This window comes from Stegodyphus dumicola, chromosome 6 (genome assembly GCF_044657685.1).
Source record: "Stegodyphus dumicola isolate Sdum_Otavi_A_Nest chromosome 6, ASM4465768v1".
NCBI classification, from domain to species: Eukaryota; Metazoa; Arthropoda; class Arachnida; order Araneae; family Eresidae; genus Stegodyphus; species Stegodyphus dumicola.
This window is the reverse complement of record NC_140773.1, coordinates 38036395-38048879: the sequence shown is the minus strand read 5'-3', so window position 1 is coordinate 38048879 and position 12485 is coordinate 38036395. Positions and strand designations below refer to the sequence as shown.

The 12485-nt window shown below is 36.3% G+C and overlaps 1 protein-coding gene across 2 annotated transcripts in view; it reads left to right on the top strand.

The window, feature by feature from the left end:
• The window catches only part of LOC118202761 (complement component receptor 1-like protein), a 102580-nt gene that overhangs the window by 52795 nt on the left and 37300 nt on the right, over window positions 1-12485 (top strand). For both annotated transcript variants that reach the window (XM_085818221.1, XM_035374957.2), the window contains exon 7: window positions 4663-4804. In XM_085818221.1, coding sequence (XP_085674347.1) covers window positions 4663-4804 — 142 coding nt within the window. The remainder of the gene's footprint in view (window positions 1-4662; window positions 4805-12485) is intronic.

Here is a 12485-nt window from a genome sequence, read left to right as displayed (position 1 = left end):
ATGACCCATGCGTCTAGCTCCAACTACCATTCCGCATTCAAAGTCTGTTAATTCTCGTCGTGCGGCCATAATCACGTCAAAGCCCTCTTCACATGAATAACTTGAACACAAATGAAAGCCCTGCCAAAGCACTTCGCATTTATACATTTTCTTTGCGATACTACTGCCATCTGTATATTTGCATATTGCTATCCCATGACTTTTGTCACTTCAGTGTATATCAGAAAGGAAGGCATAGCGCAATTCCTCTCTTATCATTGCATTATTCAACAACAGGCTTTCTGTTGTAAAATTCCAAGTATACGTCATGTTATGGGAATCTGCATTGTGAACTCAATTCGAGGAAAAGCTCTTCGGAGAAGAATGTTTCGGGCCCAACTAAGAAGAAAACAAATCTGATTACAGGCAATTGTTATATCATGCAGATGTTCGTTGGTTAAGTAGGACTATATTTTACCAAGATTCAGGGACTTACTACAAGAGGTAAAAGATTTTTTGGAATCAAATGATAAAGCGTACGTTGAACTTAGTGATGACTTTTGGTTGATAGATTTAGTTTTGTTGTTGCTATAACAAGCTGTCTTAATGAATTGAACTTACAATCGCAAGGAAATTCTTAAACAACTGTAGAATTCACTGAATTTGTTAATACTTTCATAAACAAGTTAAAGCTACTATCTTCCCAGCTGATGAAGAATGGTCTAAAGAATTTCGGAAATATTTCTGACGAGTTGTTTAAAAAGAGGTGCATTAAACAAAGAGAAATACAATGATGAAATAATAAAATTTCACTCCGAATCTGAGAGACGTTTTCGAGAATTTACAAGACAAGAACCAGTTTTACATTCATGTGTTACACATTTGGCAATGTTGATGTAGAAGAAATAACTGAAAATATAAAAATAATCGAAAATATAAATTATATTTTCTCTTTATCTCTTGAGGAAAACTAAGTTTTTCTCCTTTAATATGACATAATATTAAAAACCACATAGCTGAGAACCTAAGACTAACTTTTGAAATCTAATGGACGAAGTAAAGTATCCTAATTAAAAAAAAAGTTGCATTTCAATTAATATCATCCTTTGGCTCTACTCACATGTGTGAATCCACATTTTGAACTATGAATATAATTAACAACAACAACAATTTGGGCATTCCCCGTTCCGCAACTCACTTAAGATCGCACTACAGGTCCCCCCACTCCTTAGAACCAGAGTTAGAGGTTCAACCTCCTCCGAGGCCGGCCAATAAGTGACCTTTCCCAGAGCCTTCAGAACCACCAAGTTCATAAATTGTATACCCCGAGACTGCCTAGGTACAGATTCTAGCCAGTAGCTTCGCAGAGTTCTCTGCGTCGACCCCCGGGGGGATTAAGACAACATAGCGTTTCCATCTCACAGATGACCACTTAGAATCCAATGCAAGATTAGCAGATAGTAATTATATACCGAGATATTCAAGATTGGGGACAGTATGCAGACTACGTTTTCTACTAACTATAACTACGAGAACTAACTTTAGATGACATAATTTACTTTTTAATACACTTTGAATTGCTTGAAAAAAATGCATCATTTGAAATTATTATATTTTTGGTTATTATTATTATTATGTTTGTATCTTGAATTTTGCTTTAAACACGGTTTTAAAAGAGTAAGTTATCTAGGTAGGGTTAGGCAGGCAAGTACATATTCCCCATTTAATATTAAGTTAAAATAAAAATTGTAGATGTTTTCTTTAGCTCACCACACCTACGACACTGGATGTACCGCAACACCTTAAAAAAATTAGAAGTAGCCCGTACCCTGGAAAAGTCTGTTCACCCCTGGATTAGAACATTCAAGCACTGATTGTTTGCTTTGAGAATGCGATGAAACACGTACAGAGGGAGAAAGGAATGCGCTTCACAGAGTCGGCATTCTGACACCATTTCAACTTCGAAACATAGAAACGACATCAGGCTAGATTTACAGTATCTCAAACAATTGGAACAAAAAGAAATGTAAATCTACGTCGTCCTAACTCGTAGATCAAGGCTTCAAGCACTCAATCGTGGTGATGTCTTGTTTCGTCCGCAATGCCACCTGATTTTCTCAAAATCATACCGATGGCTGGGTACCTTTATAAGTCCAGTTGTACCTTTATAAGGACTGTAAAATTTTGTCTCAGTTCTAAATTTTGCTCCGTACTGGGTGCCCAGATTAGCGATTAAATCATTTATCTTAAAGAGATTAAGCTTCTTTCTCTGTTTGCTCAATTGCTTCCTATTTGCTTCTTATAATTTCGAGATGTTTATTTTAGAATCATATCTTATGTCATCACGTTCTTGCTTTAACTGATTTAAATACTCTTCGTTCAATATTTCATTTATTTTCAAGTCTTCATTTTATTTATTTTCGTACCGTTACGCAGTTCAAAAGACGTATACTTCATGCTTCTTGTATATGTACAATTTATTTTCTGTACATCTCCAGTATTCTTGAAACACTTTTGTAGAATCTTCAAGAGACAGCTTTGATAAAACAGGTATCAGAATCCTATAGATCCCATCAATTTGTTCATTTTCTTTAGGTATTCAGGTGGCAAACTTTGTTCCTTCTTTGAGGCAGTAAGTTTCAAAGCCTTTCCAAGTAAAAGCGGCAGGTATATCAGACATTATTCTTTAAGGGAGAAAAATGCTTGGTTAAAAATGTTAAGTGACAAGCCCCTTCAATAGGTACTGCTTTTTAAATAATGTAGCTCTTGATCAAGAGCCTAGTTAAATCAAGAGCCTAGTAAACTAGAGGGCTAAATTATTTAAAAGCAGTAGCTATCGATCAAGAACTAAATTATTTAAAAGCAGTAGCTATCGATCAAGAATTAAATTATTTAAAAGCAGTAGCTATCGATCAAGAACTAAATTATTTAAAAGCAGTAGCTACTGACATGGGCTTTTCACCCAACATTATTAGTCAAGCAGTTAAAAAATTCTCATCTTAACGCATCAAAAGTCACACTCTTGTTTTAGGAGATTGCCTGTCTGAGTTAATGGATATTTTGGAGAAATAGTTTGACACAATGTTGATGGCAGCTTTTATTGCCGAAAATTCTGCTTAATGTATGCTTTTGTAGTTGTTTATGCATCCTTTCCATTTTATTTCAGAGTCCAGATGTTGTTGCATTGGAAAGAGTTCTGCACAATCCGACTTTTCCTTCGATTTTTGATCCGTCAGTGGAATCTTCAATTCCTTTGTTTCTTGGGTCAATGTTCTTTTTTTTAGTTTTATTTTGGTATGGGAATCGGCTGGATGTCTTTTGTATGTAAGAGAGTTGTTCATAATTATATGCAGAATAGATCAAATCTTTGAAGCTCATGCTGAGGTCACCACTCACAGCAAAAACGTAAGCAGTTTTCTAGACATTTGAAGCTAGAAACAAGAGCGTAGTAGCCTCTCATGACAAGCCCAAGCCTCTAAAAGAGGAAAACCACAAGAGAGAAGATAAGGGAGAGAAATAAAAAACAGAAAGAATTAAGAGGAGGAGAGAAAGAAAGGGGACTAGATCACTAGGGCTGCAGGATCATGGCATCCGTCTCAGCAAGATCATGATTTTCTGACCGGCTAAGGTACCTCGGGATTGCCACAACCGTACTCACAAAATTGAGCCCCTGAGGGGTAGTGTTTTAATAGTTTGATTAATTGTTCTAAATTGATCCCTGGATGATCATTTTCTGATATTCTTGGAGTTGAATGAGGACTTTGGCTCTTATTGTTGTCTGTTTCAAGTTATTCTTCTAACTGAGCCAATTTTATCTTTACTTATCTTTTAACCACCAAGTTAACAAAACTAACAACAAAGCCACTTCTTTTATAAGAACATCTTAGTTTTCAAGTTCTAATATTTTCGGCTATACATTTGAAGTATCGTACATACATACATATATTTAAAGAATCATCTTTACTCGTCAAGCAAATATGTTCAGCAAATATTGCAACAAATATTGATGTTAAAAAAAAGGTTTCTTCGCGTTTGGGCACCCTAATCCAAAACGGGAGCCTCAAATTTTTTCTGGTGTCTTCTTAGGTCAGAAAATTCACTTCAGGATTTCAGACACACATTTATATTTTAAACAATAAATACAATTAGAGTAAATTCAATGGACGTACGTGAAAATTTTATATACGGAATCGAGCGCTTACGTGCGCCATGAAGTTACAGAGGAAAACGAAAGCGTACTGAAGCTACCTGCTCATAACTTCTATCCCTCATATTTCCCTCATATTTCCATCAAGCATTTGCGTCATTCTCTTTCGATTCTCTTTTTCTCCCCACAGGAAGAGAATTTTGCTTCCAAATAATAGGCCGTCTACGGACGGAAAACAGAATGCGCTCCTATATAAATTTTACCTAAACATAATTAATGGTTGAAGCAGTTATTTCCATCTGAGCCACCTAGCGTAAGAAATATTAAAAGTTGCAACTCAATTCGTTGACAGATTATGAATCCATAATATTAAATCTTAGTGACGCATTTGACCTTTCAGAAGCATAATTAGCCAAATAAATAATGTAATATAAATAATCCGGCAATGTAACAGGAATTTGATTTGAATGTTTAAAATGTTTTATTTATGTTTGAAATATTGTTTTACTTGTTAAAAACGTAATTCCGATTTATAGATTTCGGCAGGTACCATAGTACCTGATGGACAGTATGTTTTGAAATGTGAGGGAAGGTATAAGCCCAAAGGATCAGGAGGACAAGAAAAGAGGATTGAGTGCAAAGACGGAACATGGTTAGATGAACTTCAGTGCGTATCAGGTAACTAAATTCAAAGGTTACCAAAAATGTGAATTTCAGCTGACGTTATTTTTTGGCACGTAACTAATCAGTTTTGTAATTAAAAAACGTGTGACTGACGCCTATGAATGCTTAAATAACATGTTAGGTTGATCACAATTTGGGAACAAGACAGCATATAAATCACAAGTTCATTTATATTTTATCATTGTTATCGAAACGCAAAGATCTTTAGTCTACACCAGAGTTTAAAGAAAATATTGATGGATATCAAAAATTAGCCGGAGATAAACTGGACTTCATGAAAACATTTCATTCAGAGAATATTAATCCTTCCTCGATTACTGCTAGTAACTAAAGTTCTAGCTTTCTATTCTGTCATAAGTTCAAATTTTAGATTCGATATGCTCTGATTAATATACCATAACATTTTAATTTGATCTAATAAAATTTTCTCATAAATTGGGAAAAATTTAGCCAATTAAGCATAATATTCAGCAAAAGGATTTTTTTTAGTTTCTAACAAATAAAAAGCAGATGATAAAAGAAATTTATTAACATTCAGGCATATGGTTACTAGAGAAAATTTCGCGGTCGAGAAACTCGTGCAGAAATTTACTCCAAAGAAGAAACTTTCACACAAGATATATGGGGAAGAGACAAAAAAAAAAAAAAAAAAAAAAAAAACTTCTCAAGGAGCAACTTCGCAAACATCCTGGTACAAAATATTCTCGTACGAAATAAAGTTTTGACAAAATGTTTCAATTTCAAAATATCCTCGTGCGTTATCGTTTATCATGGTGAAAATAAAGCATCTAAAACATAGAATGATAAAAAAATCGCTAAATTATGGCTTTTACGTGTCTCATATGCTCCGAATTCTGTGAAACATAGTGAGTGTGCAATTGTATTTTAAGTACAACGAAATATCTGTAAGAGGATATCATACGGTTCGGAATGATTCTGCTCTTTTATGAAAATGGTCGCCTTCGAGAGGTTGCTGTTAAAGATGTTCATTTACTCACTCAGAAACACTGGTTACTTTCCAAAATGATCATCTTGGAAAGATGGTTGCTTCCAGAGCACTTAACACATTTTAATTGGCACAAAGACTATAAAATGCAGAATTTTCGATCTGCAGGCCAGATGTTTATATAGTTTGTTGTTACTTAAGTTGGTGTCGAAAATCCTTTTTTACACAGAGACGTAGAAACCGACTGAAACTAATTTTTAAGCATAGTTGTGCAGTTCATTATTCTTCATTTTCGTTGGTAACGGATATTGAGGGGCCAAATGCGCAGAGAAACGATGGTGAGAAGCATCCTAATCATAGCGCTTTGAATTTTTTTTATTGTTGTTTTTATTAAGCGTAGAGCAGGAAATCTAGTATAATTATATAGCATCACTGCAGACAGAATAACCGCTTAATAATTTCATAAAATGTCAGTCTTGGGAGAAAAACTCATAGATGGCGGCAATTTCTAAACGTTAAGAATTTCAGCTTTATAGAAATCTATACGGACCACAAGGCTTCGAAGACCACTTGTGGTCCCCTGACTATATGCCGAGGATCACAAGTGAAACACTGATATAAATTTGAGTAACGCGTACATAAATTCTTTATCACGAGCAGCCCTTTTAATTAGCATAATTGTACAAGCAAATCTTCATACTCGTCCATTTCCGCTGCCACGTACTGCACAAAAGACACATTTTTCTTCTCTATAGTACTTGCTATGAATCTAAGCGGTGTACAATAGAATTGATATTTAAAATCGCTATTCTAATAATATGATCTTATTTGAAAACAAAAATCAATATTTATCCAAAATCGATTATTTAAAAAACTGATGTTTTGCTGCTTCGCAAGTGAAATGGTGCAATATAAGTCATTATTTTGCTTAATTTTGTTTCAAATTAAAATATGACGCTTAAAGTTCAAATTTAAATTTGTTATCTTAGAACGTGTTACACTGTATGCTTTCGTGAGGATTATAATTGTGGGTTCTAATATTTTTAAAAAGACGACGTTTTCAGACTTTATTTCATTAATATATTGGTGATTAACCATTAAAATTTATATTAATTTCCTGTGAATCGTGTAATAATTTGGTTAAAATTTTCCATTTTGTTTTCATTAAGTTTCTTTTTACCATCACAGGACTGAGCAGAGATAAATCAGATATTTGGTAAAGGTCCCATCCTTTTTCTTAGTGAGCATTGGATTTGTAATTTTTCTTATAACATATTGTTAACAGCTGAACTGTTATCTATACAACCACCAGTTCTTATTTCATGCTATAAGGTTATTAATAATTTATCTATATTTCTATAGTAAGACGCGTTTTAAGACGCGTTTAAGTTTGGAATTTATCAAATTCCAAACTCTACTTTATTTGATAACAACAAAATATTTGATAAATAGCAAGATTATCAAATATTCCTGCAAGGATGGCTTCAGACTACAAGGTTCTACGGAGTCTGTATGCCGTACAACGGGAACATGGTCACACCCAACTCCTGCATGTTTAAGTAAGTTTCCTAAAATGTAGCGATTTTCTTTCCTGTTTCCAAAGAGCGGAGGTAATGGCGGTTTAGAGAACATTATTGAAAATATTATTAAATAACACTGGCGCTGTAAGTTTACTGCTAAGTTATTAGCACAGAGGATGTGGTACGTACAACAGTTCTTATTTTATGCTTACTATACGGCTATTAATAACCTATCTATGTTTCTATAGTAAGACGCGTTTTTACCCTAAGCAAGATAACTGAACTGCGATTAATTTTCCTTCAGAAAATTCGTGTGAACTTCCACTTATACCACAAAATGGACTCTATCGTGCACCTGTAAAAGTAATGTTTGGAAGCATTATCAAATATTCTTGCAAGGATGGCTTCAGACTACAAGGTTCTACTGAGTCTGTTTGCCGTACAACGGGAGCATGGTCACACCCAACTCCCGCATGTTTAAGTAAGTTTCCTAAAATGTATGGATTTTCTTTCCTATTTCCAAAGAACGGGCATAATGGTAGTTTTGAGAACATTATTGAAAATACACTCAGACAAAAAAAAAAAAAAAAGACGCACGAAGAAGGAGTTATCCGAATGGGACGAAAATTGGTAGAAGTGATGTATATGTACAGAAAAACAAATGATTACATTTTGAGAAAAATTGGATGATTTGTTGAAGTGATACAGCTTCACAAAGTGAAAAAGTCAGTAACGCGTTTGTCCACCTCTGGCCCTTATGCAAGCAGTTATTCGGCTAGGCATCGATTAATAGAAGTTGCGGATGTTCTTCTGAGGGATATCGTGCCCATTTCTTACCAAATGGGGCATTAGATCGTCAACATCCCGAGCTGGTTGGAGGGCCCTGCCCATAATGCTCCAAACGTGCTCAATAGGAGAGAGATCCGGTGACCTTGCTGGCCTTCGGCAAGCAGTAGAAACATGCGCAGGGTGGGGCGGGCTCAATAGGAGAGAGATCCGGTCACCTTGCTGGCCTTCGGCAAGCAGTAGAAACATGCGCAGGGTGGGGCGGGCATTATCTTGCTGAAATGTAAGCCCAGGGTGGCGTGACATGAAGGGCAACACAACGGACCTTAGAACTTCGTCGGCGTACCGCTGTGCTGTAAGGTGGCGACGGATGACAACCAAAGGGGTCCTACTATGAAATGAGATGGCAGCCCAGACCATCATTCCTGGTTGTCGGCCTGTCTACCGGAAGACAGTCAGGTTGGTATCACACCCCTGTCCTGGGCGTCTCCAGACTCGCCTTTGCTGGTCATCGGGGCTCAGTTCAAAGCGGGACTCATCACTGAAGACTATTCTACTCCAGTCAGTGACATTCCGGTGCGAATGAGCCCGACACCATTGCAAACGGGCTGGACTTTATACAGAGGTCAATGGTAGTCGGCGCAAGGGGCGCCGTGACCTCAGCCCCCTTTCTGTGAGCCATCTATGAATGGTCCTTGCGGTCACTGAAGCACTAGTTGCACGTACAATGGATGATAATGATGCATCTGAGGCTGTGAATGTCGCTCTGGCGATTGCTCGGTCTTCACGTTCTGTCGTTTCTCTAGGCCTGCCGCTTCCTTCTTGACACTGTGTGCGGCCATGGTTCACGCATTCCTGCCAATATTGTCTAATAGTGGCATCGCTCCTGCTCAAATGTCGAGATATTCGCCGATAAGACCAACCGGCTTCTTTGGCCCAACTACACGACCTCTCCCAAATTCTGACATTTGCGCATATCGTTCGCGCACCTGTATGCGACGCATAGTTACTGTCTACCAGAGTACACGCAATGAAATTTGTGAAGAATTTATGGCATGGAATCGTAATTTCTCCTCTTAAATATCCTGCCAGTTGCGCAGATTAAATGCACTGTAGCGACAACCGTTCATTCGTTGGCAGCCAAAACGTAAAACTTTGCATTTTCCTCCGAAACCTGTATGCATATCAATTTCCTCCGAAACCTGTATGCATATCAATTTGTGTCCAATTTGCTTTATATCTTCTCGGTGCGTTGTGGTGCGCAGGTTTTTTTTTTTTTTTTTTTTAGTCTAAGAGTGTATATTAAAAGACACTGGAGCTGTAGGTCTGTAGGTTTATTGCTAAGTTATTAGCACAGAAGACGCGCTACGTTCTATTATACTGAAAATATGCATCATGAAAGATAATTAAAATTCATTCCCGATGGTAAAATATTATTATATTATATTATATATAATAGAGATTACCGAAGTTTAATTCACAAAATTAAGCTACGGAAAACATGGCTAAAATCTACAAGACGCTGCACAGACCTTAGACATGCTTACTTGCCTTAGGATTGAACTTTTTTTTTTTTGGATGTGTTATTGGTTACTCCTTTTGCTAGAAAATGGTATGTTTATCTTTTAACTGAATTCAAATCTTAGGTTTTGAAAGCTGCTGGGAAAGATGTTTTTGATAACAAATACGGTTTTTTGCGCATTGTGGGCTGTTGCCCGTATTCCACATATCAAATATTATATTCAGTTTCTATGAAGCTTTATGGTTACTGATTAAGACAAAGTTTTCAGCACCAATCATTGAAGAACTGCCACTAGAACAAGTTTTTTTTCCGCATTTCCTGGAACGTTTAACAAATATCAGTAAAAATGGATTGGAACATATAATAAGCAAGTTATATTTCAGGTAAGCCCCGTTTATTAATTCGCTTGAAATCTCGCACGTGCGAGAGCATGAGCCCGTGCGTAAGCTAGCAATATTCCTTGAGCAGTCCAACGCCACTTACAATCCTGGCATAAAACCGTATGCTTCGTAGTATAAGATTAAAATGTTTAAGAAAATCCAGCTACTCGCTGCCTGTTAAATATATTTGTTATCCTGCATCAATGTGACATTGGTTCGTCAACCCCAAGTTGCTGCTGATATTCATCGCGAAATACGTAAAGTATTTGGTGATGTATAAGTATGTGAACACATGATAGGTAATATACATATTTGTAAGCACTGACGATTTGGCGCTGACAGTTGAGAAACAAAGTCACCCAAAACCGATCTGATCAAATGGCATGGAGGAATTAAAAATCACTGATGGAGAAGTGAAAAATGATTGTGAGTTGCTGGGTATTATCACTGGCGGGACTTCTCTTAGGAGGGTACTGAAAATATTATTTTTCGATACGATAAAATTTTATACTGGTAAAAAAATTGTGTATAAAAATTGAAAATTGTACTAGAAATCAGAAAATAAATCTTGTTGAAAAATATTTATCTGTTTCGCTTTTATTGTAAAATGACCTTACATGAAAATTAACTTAGGTGCTGAAACTTACATACTAATTGAATGTTTAAAATTTGAGCTTAAATGTTTTCTGTCTGTTTAAGTTAAATTTTTCATAACTAATTGTCAGCAGAGAAGTCTGTAAAGGTATTTATGATTTTTCCCAAAACACCTGCAACTCTGACGTATTTGCAAAACTAGTTCGACGTATTTGCAAAACTATTCTTTTAATATCAGTTCTCATTCTGAATTGCGTAACTTATCAATGATCCAGTTTTTTCATAGAGCTTCTGTAAGTTTCCCAGTTGCATTATAAAATGGATCTTCAGTGTTATATACAGTAAAGCTGGACTTAGAAGTATGGTAGTGTATTCATGATAAATTCGAAATTCAACTACCGATTTGAGATACGTTTCGAGAAGTAATACTACAGTAGCTCGTTGACTTTTGAAATTTGCAGTAAAGAACGGAAAATTAACTAATTAACAGAAGATTTTACTTATATTATTTTATATTCGGCCATGCATCTTGCCGCCCATTCTTGAAAGATTGCTAAGACAGCAGTTTGGTGCAATCGACGTCTGGATCGAGGAAGAACATCACGGTCTTCGTCTTACCATTTCCTTTTGAGACCTTTGAAAACCTTCATTTTCCCTTGATTATTGTGAAAGTCGCTTGGTAGTCCTCGGCACATCTTTGGTCCACTGTTGCCGGGTCCTGGTCGCTCGCTGGTCGGGATTCTCGTTCTGCCTTGAGTCTGGAAGTGCATTCCTCTGGTGAAATTCGTGGATGCTTACTTCATAAAATCCTTTCAGACGGTTCACCTTTCCACTTCTTCGCTGGCGGTATGGCTCCGGCCACTTCCATTTGCCCGCTTCTTACTGCTAGTATTCGTAGTTTCGTCATGTTTTCTCTTCCTTTTCGGCCTTTATTCGTGCTTGTAGATAGGTCTGGCGCTTGTTGCGGTGGCTTTTATTGAGAAAATGTCTGCCGTGCGGAATCCTGCAAAAGGATTTTCAAATATTTTCATTTTATTTCGGTTGTAATAAGGTTTAATTTGATCGATGTTTGCCGTATTTTCTCGCCATTCTTATCTCTTAACAATCACTACTGCTTGGGTTATTTTCTCAATACAAAATGACTCTTCGAAACGTGGACAAAATTCAGCCACTTTATGTTCTGGTGCTGAGTAAAGTGAATGTTTGTTTTTAGGATTTCATCCCCCGTATTATAACTTACTTCCCGTCTTTTTTTTTTTTTTTTTTTTTTTATCAAAATATAACTTCTGTTTCCTCTCTGAGACTTCACAGGTTTTCTTTTGCTTCATCAATTAATTTCTGTACATCCGACATCTTATATTCAGAGGCCCTTTTCTGAACATTAAAAAAACTTGTCTAACCGAGTTATCATTTATATGCCCCAAAATAACTCAGCAGGTGTCTTGTCAGTCGCGTCGTGTTTGGCAGTTCTAAGGGCGAAAGTTAATTCATTGATATGGTTATCCCAGCTTAGTTCTTAACGTAACTACGAATAATTTTGACTATGTTTATATTAACGCGTTCCGCTATATTTGACTGAGGTCGATAGGGGAATTTTTAAATGACGTATGCCCAGTTTCTCATACATGTCTTCGAAAATATTACTAATAAATTGGGGACCATTATCCGAAATCATTTTTAGGGAGGCCCCGTACTTTAAAATGTATTTATTTGGATTGAGTCAGTAACTATTTTTGCAGAGGCATTTTTTCAGTAGAACAATTTTCGTCCTCTTACTAAAGTGGTTGACCATAACGAGAAGATACCGACTTTTATTAAACTGACTTTAATAAAAGTCGTTATCTTCTCGTTATACGATTACGTCGGTCGATTTACTGGGAAAAGGTCCCAGTAAATCGACCCCTATTATTTCATTTGGAAATTATGA